The sequence below is a fragment of the Lagenorhynchus albirostris genome, chromosome 10 (genome assembly GCF_949774975.1).
Source record: "Lagenorhynchus albirostris chromosome 10, mLagAlb1.1, whole genome shotgun sequence".
NCBI lineage: Eukaryota > Metazoa > Chordata > Mammalia > Artiodactyla > Delphinidae > Lagenorhynchus > Lagenorhynchus albirostris.
In genome coordinates this window covers 48,873,224-48,885,563 of record NC_083104.1, presented here as the reverse complement: position 1 = coordinate 48,885,563, position 12,340 = coordinate 48,873,224, and the positions used below count along the sequence as shown (strand labels likewise).

The window sequence follows — 12,340 nt, the reverse complement described above, 5'->3', positions numbered from 1 at the left end:
TTGCAGAGGCATTGGTGGCCCGGCCTAGAATGATGACAGTAGGGATGGGGAGAGGCGGTTGGAGTGCAGAGGTAGGAGGAGGTGCCCAGCAAGTGGCAGTGCTTAGGTGGCAGAGAGGGGAGGTTTGGGGTTGTGCATCCTTGGGGTGGTAGGCAACGTTAGTGCGAGGAGGAGGTTTGGAGAGGGAAGACCATGAATTTATGTTAGGACGTGTGGTATTTAACGTGCCTGTGAGGCATCTAAGTGGAGATTTTGAAGAAGCAGTTTGGGGATTTGGATCAAGAGGTCAAAGGAGAAATCTGGGCTATACATACATATTTGAGACTTGTGCGCATGTAGGAAGTAATTGAAATCATGAGTTGTGGATGAGATTGTCTAGGGAGAAAGTGTAGAGTTGAGGGTAATCACTCCTCAGGCTGAGCCCTAAAGAACTCTGTGATTTCAAGGTCATGTCTTAAGTCTTTCTTAATTTTGGCACTTTTTTGATCACCCTTTTGTGTTTGGTTCAGGTTGTTCTTTGCAAATTGGATTTGTCTGAAAAATTAACTGCACAGGAGGCAGAATTATGCTTATTTAAAATACCTTTCAAATGCCTTTAATACACTCAATGGTGGTACACAAAAATTTATAAAAGATTATGAAATATGAGTTAATTTTTCAAGGTTATGAAAAATGAATGTTTTTCTTTCCATTTCTGTCCAGTTAAAAGTTTTCTTTAAAAATTCTCCCCCTTTGTACTTACTGTTTTTAGTAGACAAATTCTTTGAAAGAGCAGACCTAAGTTGTCGTTTTTAGTCATTTAGGAATCTTTCCAGTGGCATTAGTACATGAATGCAGCCAATTCCTGTCAAGTGCAGACCTCTCTGTTTTTTCCCCCAAAACCCACTGGAACTGAGGCGAAGGAGGGTAGGCGACGTGGTTGGGCACTCCCTCCCGCCCCCCCCCCGCCCCCGCAAATCCAGGGCTCTGTGATGGCCAGCGTTACTCTCGGTATCTCACTGTTCCTTGATTTATCCCTCTAACCAGAATTAAGGGAGGATTATTGAGCCCTATTACTTAGTTTTGTGTCAGCGTGACTAAAAAATACTTGGTGTAAAGTTCATTGTCACAATCTTCACCATTCCCATGAGTTACAGGTATTTGGAGAAAAAATTCAGATAGCGCAGTACCCTTATCCTAAATGTAAGGACGCTACTAGCAGCCCCACCGCCACCCCCAGCACACACACAGAGTATCTCTACCACAACTGTGGGTCACATTTCCCCTTCGGTTAGATGCGTCATTGCTGAGCCAGAGTTTCAGTCTTCCTGGGCTATCTATTTACTAGATTGTAGTCAAACCTCAGTAATAAAGTCTGTAATATTAAATTCCTTCTCTCATTCCAAAAGAATATTTTGCTGTCAGAAGTTTTCTAAATAAAAGAAAGATATAGTTGTTTGACATCAGAAGAAAATGGGTTAAAATCCCTAGATTTTATCTAATACATATTGGTGTTTATGCTCAGAAAAATTTATATAGTTGGTTTTCAACTACCAAAAGCTTTAAAAAAACGGTTAAACACAATTATATTGTAAGATCTAATTAAAGGGATTTCCCTGGTGGTGCAGTGGTTAAGAATCCACCTGCCAATGCAGGGGACATGGGTTCGAGCCCTGGTCTGGGAAGATCCCACATGCTGCGGAGGGGCTGGGCCCGTGAGCCATGGCCGCTGGGCCCGTGAGCCATGGCCACTGAGCCTGCGCGTCCGGAGCCTGTGCTCCGCAACGGGAGAGTCCACAACAGTGAGAGGCCCGCGTACTGCAAAAAAAAAAAAAAAAAAAAAAAAAAAGAAATGCACCTCTTTAAAAAAAAAAGAATAATCGTTAAAAAAAATCTAATTAAGAAAAATGGTACCTAAGATTTTCTACTAAAGGGAAGTTGGTAGGAAATTGAGTAATGATTTTTATTTGTTAATTTGGAAACCATAGCAACACAATAAATATTATGTCTCTTAATTTGTCTTCCAGTGTTCTTTTGGCATGAATGTCACGGAAGAATAAACAAAATTAAACACAGTAAACTCTTGAGTCTTTAGCTACCTGAATTAGTCATTTGCCTTAAATGTTTCACTTTCTAGAATTTTGTATTTCAAATTTCTTGATATTAAAGTGTGGTCTGTAAAGGTCCAAATTATACCTTATTTTTCTTTCTTATGCCAGTTGCATGGATTTTATATTATGGATATACATGCAGGCTGGCAATTCCATGTTTGGCTCAGTTCAGTGCATTTCTGTCAAATCATGAAATTTTAATTTGCCTCCCTTTAAAACTGTCACATGATCACAGCAGGACAAAAGTTTAAAAGCTAGAGGTTTCCCTTCCTTTAAAGGCATTTGAGTGTGTGTTATGTTCTATTCTTTTTGGAAAATGTTAAATGCAGAAAGGTTTTGATGATAATGTCAGTACCCATGAGTCTACATTAAATGATGCTAACATTTTGGGACAGTTATTGCAGACCTTTTCTTATAAAGATCAGAAGGAAGGGAGAAGACATTATAAACCAAGTTTAGGGCCCTTTATTTTACCCCCAGGCCTATTTTCCCTTTCCCCACCCCAACAGGGAACCACTATAATAAAATCATGAGGTATCCTTTCTGTTCCTGTTCTAAAGGTTCTAATACATATCACTATAAACAGTATTGTTTTATGGGTTTGTGTGTGTCACTTTCTAAGTGTTCTCAGGCACAGGGGTGTGAAACAACTAGAACATGTGGGAAGCTGCTAGAATAACAGCTCAGTTTGGCTGGAGAGATGGTGGGGGGAATGGGAGATGACGCTGGAGAGACCAGAGGGGCCGATCAGGAAGGGATTTGTGTGCTAAGGAGTTCACGTGTGATTTCGGCATCTGTGGGGGAGCCCTTGAAGGGTAAAACCTTCTTCAGATTTAGCCACCATGTAAAGAGTGACTGGTAAGGAGAAAACTAGTTAAGAAGCTTTGTTGTCATCTTGGTGACAGTTGATGAGAGCCTGAATTAAGGCAGTGATAGTGGGAATGGAGAGGGAAGTTTGGACTGAAGAAATAGTAGAGAGAGAGAATCTTGATGAGAACTATAGCTGAGATTTAGTGACAGGGTATGGACGGGGGGATATAAACGAGGGAGGAAGGAGCCTTACGGGGATCCTTCATTTCAGTTCTGGGTAATGGGACAGCTGATGGGGACATAAAGAGGAAGAGGAACTTTAAGGGAAAGATTATAAATTCCATTTGTGATATAGCAAATCCGAGGTTCCAGTGGGACAGCCCCAGTGTTTAATAGCCAGTTGGATCAGGACTGTGACAGAAAAGTCTGGGTTGGACACAAAGCTTTGCAGACTCTCAGTATCAACCAGGGAGGGAACATAGAGTGAAGAGAGTGAGATGAAGCCTGGAAGCTTTGGCTATATTAAAGTTTAAGGAGCTAGCAGAGAAAAATGAGCCCATGAAGGATTCTGAGGAAGAGAGGTCAGAGAGTCAAGAGGAAAACCAGGAGAGACTAGTATTGCAGAAAGCCAAGAGAGGAGAGTTTTCAGAAGTTGCGTGGCAGTGATATGGGAAGCCAGAAAGGACAAGTGAGATAAGAAGAGAAAAATTCTATTGGGTTTGGTAGTCAGAGGTCATAAGTGACTTTGGCATGAGCAATTTCACTGAAATGATTTGGGCAGAAGCCAGAAAGCAGTCATTTGAAGGGAGTGGGGAGTGAGGAGGGAGGTGCTAGAAAAAGTTGGCTGTAAAGAGAAGACGAGGCAGAACTGAACCAGGATGGGACTGTTTGTTTGTTTGTTTGTTTAAAGATAAGACAGACTTTGAACCTACTTATGATGAGAAAGAACAAACCAGTAGAGGAAGAGAGTGTAGACAGAGGAGAGAGATCAGATAGTTGAGGCAAGGTCCCTAGGGAGGGTGGAGTTCACATCATAGCACAGAGGGTGTGTGTCTCTTTATATATGGACACGTCCATATATGTTTTATATGTATATTTTATATAACTTTACATTTGTGTTTTATGTGTATATACATATATTTTATATTTATATTGCCATGTAGCTTTATAATGAACTCTCTTGCCTTTGACTCTTAGGATGATGGATTCAAACTATTTTTTTTAAGTGGATATAACTTTGTTTCCCCCCAGAATATTCAGCCCCCCCAGAATAGTTCCAAATGAAGTTTGACATGTGGGTTATATTCCCAGGAAACAGAGGGCACTGTCCAGTGGATAGGATAGATCCTGCTTTACTTGTAGACCCACAGGACAGTTATAATAGGATTGGCCTTAGCTGAGTTTCTGATTTGGAAATTGATTTGGGCTGATTTGGTTTATTTTAGCCTGTTCAGTGTTTATTTGACCTAAGCAGTAACAGAATCTAAATTTAAAATTCTGAAAGTGTAAGGATGCTTTTGGGTATTGGGCATCATAAAGTATATTATGGCTAATCAACCACTTGTTCCTTGGTGCAGATTAATTTAACAGTGTGTAATGTGGAAATAACACGGATAGGAGGAGAGTTGGAATGGAGAAAGTGAAGTTAGAATTAGGAAATAAAGTATCCTAGGTGAAAGTGTAAGGGCCTGCTTGTAAGAGGGGGAGTCTGTAGGAATGGATATTAAAGGTTGCATTTAAGGGATATTGTAAAGAAGGTTTAGTTAGGAAGTAGGAGTCCCTGAGACTGAGTTTTCAACAAGGGTTCCATTTCTGGAGATTGAAAAATAGGGAAGCAAAAGCGTATTCACTGAGGGAAGATGAGGTTGCTTTTATTCACTCTGAGTATATGACAAGAGATCCACTAGACAGTTAGAAATGTAGGCTTTGATTCTGGTCAGGGCTTGAGATGCTAGATTTGAATCATTCTCGTTGGCTGATAGTTGAAAATGTGGAGTAAACAGATGAGAGGAAAGGCTGTGTAGAGCAAAAGGAGATTAACTACATTTGGGGTAAAGTCATGGTCAAAGAAAAAAGGGAACCAGAATGGTACAGTTTCACAGAAAAGAGAGAATCTATGCTAAATTGAAAAATCACAGGTTAATTCATCCAAACTAAACTTTTATTATTTGCCTAAGGATATGTTCTTACACTTGGGGTGTAAAGATATAAGTTGTGGCAACATAGTTAAGAGCATTAACTGGAGTCAGATTCTAAGGATGTGGATCTCAGTTCCAATACTTGCTGGCCAGGAGATATTGGGCAAATTACTTAATCCTTCTGTACCTCAAGGTGTTACTTTGTGGATTAAAGGAAAATAAACACCTAGCTTTGCTAAGTGTTCAAATGATGGTAGTAATATTAATGAGGTCTCATCTTTTCTGTCATCTTGAAAGTTTGAGTTTTGATTCTATGAAGATCACTCTCAAAACATTAATTTTATAAATATTGAGAGCAAGGGTAAGCCCCCCCCCAACAGAATTAGTACAGTTTGAATTGGGTCCTGATATATTGCCAGAGCTTAATCATTATTTCCCACATGTGTTCCTTGGAGCATAATCCTTGAAGAATTACTTAGGACTTATTTAGTAATGTGGTTAGGTAAGTCTGAGAAATGCTTTTTTATTTTACCTTTTTCTTAGCAATTCATAATGTGTATTATTAAAGATTTTTAAAAACTTAACCTGGCATTTTCCAGACTTACTAGATCATGAGTCCCTTTCTCCCATTTTATATACTGAGTTTTATGTGTTGGAGTTTTACATATTTTACTATTTATTTAATTTAGCATATTTTTTATTCACTGTGTCTCATTTATTTAAAAATTTTTAATTGAGATATAATTCACATACTGTAAAATTCACCATTTTAAAGTGTGCAGTTTTTAGTGGTGTTTAGTGTATTCAGAAGGATGCACAACCACTGCCACTTCCTAATTACAAATTAGAGACATCTCATCAGCACAGAAAGAAACCCCATACCAATTAGCAGTCACTCTCCATCTCCCCCTTACTCCAGCCCCTGGCAATCAGTAATCTACATTCGGTCTTTGGATTTTCCTACTCTGGACATATCATATAAGTGGAATTATACAATATGTGAACTTTTGTGTCTGGCTTCCTTCACTTAGCATAATGTTCTTAGGGTTCATCCATGTTGTAACCTATATCAGTACTTCATTCCTTTTTATGTCTGAATAATATTCCATTCTATGGATGATACCACATTTTGTTTATCCATTCATCAGTTGATGAATATCTGGGTTGTTTCCATTTGGGGGGCTATTATGAATAATACTGCTATGAATACTTAATGTACAAGTTTTTGTGTGAACACATGTGTTCGTTTCCCTTAGGTACATATCTACAGGTGGATGCCAGGTCTTATGGTCTATGTTTAATGTTTTGAGGAACTGCTAAACCATTTTCAGTAGCAGCTACACCGTTTAACATCTGCACCAGCAGTGTGTTCTGACTTCTCCACATCCTTGCCAACGCTATTTATTTTCCATTTAAAAATTTTTTTGTTATAGCCATCTTCGTGGGTGTGAAATGGTATGTCAGTGTGGTTTTGATTTGCATTTCCCTAATGACCAATGATGTTGAGCATCTTTTTGTGCGCTAATTGGCTACTTGTATATCTTCTATAGAGAAATGTCTATTCAAATCCTTTGCCCATTCTAAAATGGAATTACCGTTGACCGTTGAACAATGAGGAGGTTAGGGATGCCGACCCTCCCTGCAGTCAAAAATCCCCCTGTAACTTACAGTTGGCCCTTCATATCTGGGGTTCCTCTGATCTGTGGATAATGTAGTTCTGTAGTATTTACTATTGAAAAAAATCCGTGTGTAAGTGGACCCATACAATTCAAACCCATGTTGTTCAAGGGTCAACCGTATTTGTCTTTTTATTGCATCTCATGTATTTTTCTTTTTTTACATCCCCAAACAACATAATACAAGATTCTTATGGTAGAGGAAAAGTCCCTAATGTAGAAGCACTCAAACCATAGTACATGTTTAGTCCTCATCTTTTCCATTGTATGGTTCCTAGTTATTAGTTGAGTGATAAAGTGAACATTCAACAAATTTAGAAGGTTTATGATTTAACACAATCTAAAGCATTTATTCCAGGAGTGATCAAGGCCCATGGTTTTTGCTGTCATTTTGTTTTTCCACTTGCCCCAAGCATTTAGTGAGAAATAGATTTAGTTCTATCCAAACATATCTTTATTTTTTGTGTTTTCATTTTCACTGCTCTAGGAAGAATAAATTCCTATACCTATCCAATTACGTATTTCCTTTAATCAGCTTTTATGTGCCTAATATTTGAAAGCATAATGATCAGAATAATGTTTAGAAACCTGGTCCAGTACTTACTGGATTTCACAGGTAACTTCTGAACCTGAATTTCCAGTTCCTGAATTTTCCTGTTAACTTGATTTAAAAGTTTGGGTCATGTCAGCCTAAAGACCATACAAATACTTAAATGATTTAGGCTCCTGAATACTTATGATTTCATTCATGTCTTATGCTAACTTTTAAGTTAACTAACCTTTTTTTTTTTGAGGTAAAATAAACATAACATAAAAATTTATCATTTTAATCATCTTTAAGTATACAGTTCAGTGGCACTAAGTACATTTAGATGCTGTGCAGTCATCACAACTATCCATCTTCAGAACTTTTTCATCATCCTTACTGAAACTCTGTACCCATTAAATAATAACTCCCCATTCCCTTGTCCCCACCAGCCCCTGGAAACCACTGTTCTACTTTCTATCTCCATGGTATTTGACTACTTTAGATCCTTGAGATAAGCAGAATCATTTAATATTTGTCCTTTTGTGTCTGGCTTATTTCACTTAATAATGTCTTCAACAACATTGTAAAACAACTATACTCCAGTAAAACTTTTTTTTTAAGACTCAACTTCCTCATATATTTTATTTATTTGTTTGTTTGTTTGTTTATGGCTGCATTGGGTCTTCATTGCTGTTGCACGGGCTTTCTCTAGTTGTGGCAAGCGGGGGCTACTCTTCATTGTGGTGCACCGGCTTCTCATTGTGGTGGGCTTCTCTTGTGGCTGAGCACGGGCTCTAGGTGTGTGGGCTTCAGTAGTTGTGGCATGCAGGCTCAGTAGTTGTGGCTCACAAGCTCTAGAGCCCAGGCTTAGAAGTTGTGGTGCACGGGCTTAGTTGCTCCGTGGCATGTGGGATCTTCCTGGACCAGTGCTTGAATCTGTGTCCCCTGTATTGGCAGGCAGATTCTTAACCACTGCACCACCAGGGAAGTCCTCCAATAAAATTTAATTTAAAAAAAAGTCTTCAGAATTCATCCATGTTGTAGCCTGTGTCAAAATTTACTATTAAATTATTACTATTATGTAGCCTTTTAAAGGCTACATAATATTCCATTGTATGTACATAACACATTTTGTTTATCCATTCGTCTGCTGATGGACATTTGGGTTGTTTCCACCTTTTGGCTATTATGGATAATGCTGCTATGACCATTGGTATACAAATACCTGTTTGGGTCTCTACTTTCAATTCTTTGTTGTATGTACCCAGAAGTGGAATTATTGGATCAAGTGGTGATTCCATGTTTATTTTTTTTTAACCAACTTTGTTTTGAACTCAGTTAAATCCTCATGGTCCTTTAGTTTTTTATCTTTTTTATTTTATATCTGTCAGGGTGGGTTAAAACGAATTTGCAGTAGCTGTTTTACGCAATAGTATTCTGAGGGGAAAGTGCTAGTGTTGGTACTTAGAAGTATGCTTTGTGTACCTATAATTTGACTATTTCAAAATATGTCAGTATAAGAATAGAGTACACGTCTTGTCTTACCAGATTGGAATCACCGTTAGCTCCTTGCTACTCCTGTCAGGCACGTGGAAGCAATGTACAGAAAAAAAACAGATAAAGTAATTTTAAATCCTCTTTACCTTTTTAAAGCTTGCCTTATTTAATACCAACTCCAAGGGAGGTAGTATCTGAGTTTTGCATAAAATTGGCTAAGTAACAAAGAGAAGGATGTTTTTCTGGCTCTGAAGCCCATGTTCTTTCTGTTATACAGCAGTTAGGTCCCTTCCTTTTTTTTTTTTTAATTTTTAAATTTAATTTTTTATTTTGGGGTATAGTTGATTTACAGTGTTGTGTTAGTTTCAGGTGTACAGCTAAGTGATTCAGTTATACATATATTATACATATATCCATTCTTTTTCAGATTCTTTTCCCATATAGGTTATTACAGAATATTGAGTAGAGTTCTTTGTGCTATACAGTAGGTCCTTTTGTTGTGCAAGAAGTTGTATTAGAGAATAGATTTCAATTACCTATAATTTAGGTTTGGTGAGAGAAGTCCCGTTTTAGAATAGATTGTGCAGAATTGGCCACAGATCTCAGGAGGATGAAATTGGCATTCTCAATAAATTTCTAAGGGAAGCTACAAGTGCAAAGCTAATATAAGTGTAAATGAAAATTCCTACACATTGCTGTGGCTTTCTTAAATTAAAAAGAGAGATTTGAAAATTTTTCCCAGAAAAATGATAATTTCTAATTTTAAAACGTATTTGTTATCTGCTGAAGCATAACTTAGCCTTGAAGTCTTTCTCTATAAAATATAAACTCTGGTAAGAAAATGGTGACCATTCATAGAGGGGTAAAGAAGGTGGGGAATGTAGGGTTTTTAATGATAGAGGCCAATGTAAAATTCATGTGAGAACACTAATTGCTCTGGTGATGACAGTGTGAGAGCTTTCGGTTGGCAGATTTCCGTTCACTTTGCAGCGTTTTTGCTACTTAAAGGTCAGTTAAACAGACTAGGAAATTCCCAAAATTGGGGTAGTTGAAAAAGTAGTAACCATTAAACTGTCTCCTCTTCTTAGAAGCCTGCTGTGACCTTGCCAGGCAAAACTAATTGCTCCTCCCTGCATGCTTCCTTCCCTTTAAACATTGTGTTTGTCTCCCTTGGCTAGTTTGTGAACGTCTTCAGGGCAGAGGTGGCATGTCTTAACTCTGTATTTTCAGTGCTCAGTATAATTGCTTACACACAGAAGACCACTTTAAACATTGGCTGAGTCTCTTCCTAGTGTGAGACTTAGGCACAAATATAATAGCATGAGAAGAAGCAGCTACTGTCATTATCAGAAGAGAGGGGATCTGAATCAGAGTTGGGATGTGGCCAAGAACTGAGGAAACCACCGCAAGGGAAACCAGAGAGATTTTTTTGTTTCATGTGGTACATCAAGCTGTTTCGTTGGCTCATTTCCTCGATACTTTGGCCCATGACCTGAAAATCTCTTGTTTATTTAGCAGGCACTGAGGCATGAAATTTGTGGGGTGACAGAAGTATGTAATTTTGATACCATATAATACCATGTAGTACATTTAATACAGTGTAATAAGCCACAGTAGGCACATGTCCATAGGGTATTACTCTGTGAAAGAGGGACTGGGGGAACCCTTCATAGAAGGTAGCACGGTAGCTGAAGAAGAGAGAAGGGAGAATACCTCCTGCCAGCAGTCTGTGAAGAGAGGCTTAACCTCCCAGCACAGTAGATAGAGTCCAGGAGTGGAGGAAGGTGGATGCGGCTGGTGCAGGTGGGGCACATAATGGGAAATAAGGTGGAGAGATGACTGGGAGAAACCTTAATCTCTGCTTTTGCTTTTCGTCTCCTGTCTTCTCTTTGTGCTAGTCTATGGAATTTTTGCTTTAACCATGAGTAATGGGGAGCCACTGGAGTATTTTACACAGCAGAATGATTGACATGATCAGAAACAAAGGCAGACTGGCAATCATGTAACCACATAGAGGATGAATTGAAGGGCAGAATCTGGAGTTGGGTAGATGGATTTGGAGACTGTTGCAGTATCCAAACAAGAGATAAAGAGTTCCTATTGTATGATTTCATTTATATGCTATGTCCAGAAGAGGCAGATTCATAGAGACGGAAAGTAGATTAGTGGTTGCTAGGGTCTGGGTTTGGGTAACAGTGATGACTGATGGGTACAGGTTTTCCTTTTGGGGTGATGAAAGTATCCTGGAATTAGATAGTAGTGATAATTGTGCAACTTTGTGAATGTACTTGAAAACCCACTGAATTGTATGTTTTTAAGTTGTGGATTTGATGGTGTGTGAATTATATCTCAATGGAAAGAGAGAGAGAGAGGAAGAGTTCCTGAAACAAGCAGGAACAGTGAGCATAAAGAAACCTGAGATGGGTTGGAGAGAAACTCAGTGGTCCAGAATTGACAGGACTTGGAGAGGGAATACTGGCAAGGTTCAAAGTGAAATAGAGGCTGGCCCTGCAGTTTCTAATCTGTATGATTGAATTGATGGGGAAGAAAATTCTGGAAAAAGCAAGTGTGTAGAAACATATAATGAATTGTGTGAAATGTTTTGAATGTGTAATCAAGGCAAGCAGTTGACGGTAAAGGCCCAGATTTCAGGAGAGACTCCGGGACTAGGAAAAGAAGTGAGTACGGACGGGATGTTGATGGAGGAAGTCAGTCGGGCTGCTGGTGGATGACATCTTGCCCCCCACCCTCTTTGGGAAGTAATGTCCCATTGGCTCCTTGTCCTTCAAGCTGATGTACAGGTGTGGTGCTGGTGGTGGTGGTTTTTAAATAAAGCTGAATCTTTACATTACTTTTTAGGCAGAGGCAAGACTGGCAGCAAAACGGGCTGCCCGAGCAGAAGCAAGAGATATCCGCATGAGAGAACTGGAACGGCAACAAAAAGAGGTAATTTGGGTAGATAACCCTGATTTAGTGTTGGTCTCAAAAATATCAATACTTGGCTAGTTTCCGTCTGAAGTAAAACTGGTTTCTTCTGAAACACTGGGAATAGAATAACCTGATGTATATATTTTAACAAGCCATTTATGTCAGCAAGTTAAATGCAATATTTGTTTTAAATCATAACAGCAAACACATACATAGCTCTTACTCATTATAAGTTATTATTGTGTAATAAGTGCTTGCAACAGCTAAAGTAGGCTTAGCGATGACAAAGTTATTTCCTGTGGTCCTAAATGTCCTAGAATTTTGACTAATTATGTTATGATGTCTGCATAGTAAAACTGAAATCATACAACCTTACAGTTTGTAAGCATATTTAATAATAGAAGAAAATATTCATCTAAGAAAATGAAAAAAAAAGCACAACTGTAAGACGGGTGGAACTCCAGTTTTGTGTTACAAAAACTAGTATCTGTATATAGGTCAAAAACTACTGGAAAGAAGTGATTACTACCAGTACTTTGGTTTATCTATGGTGGAATTATGATTGGTTTTATGTTCTTATGCTTTTCTGTAGTTAATACATTTCAATATGTTTTAATTATCGGAAAGAAAAGCAAAAAAATTTTCTAAGTAGGCATATAGAAATTGGGTTGC

General features: G+C 38.5%; 1 protein-coding gene across 16 annotated transcripts in view; it reads left to right on the top strand.

The window, feature by feature from the left end:
- The window catches only part of LRRFIP2 (LRR binding FLII interacting protein 2), a 119,533-nt gene that overhangs the window by 27,234 nt on the left and 79,959 nt on the right, over positions 1-12,340 (top strand). For all 16 annotated transcript variants that reach the window (XR_009542894.1, XM_060162379.1, XM_060162395.1 and 13 more), the window contains one exon: positions 11,600-11,686. Coding sequence is in view for 15 of the 16 variants with exons in the window: in XM_060162379.1 (XP_060018362.1) it covers positions 11,600-11,686 (87 nt within the window). In the remaining variant the exon portion in view is untranslated. The remainder of the gene's footprint in view (positions 1-11,599; positions 11,687-12,340) is intronic.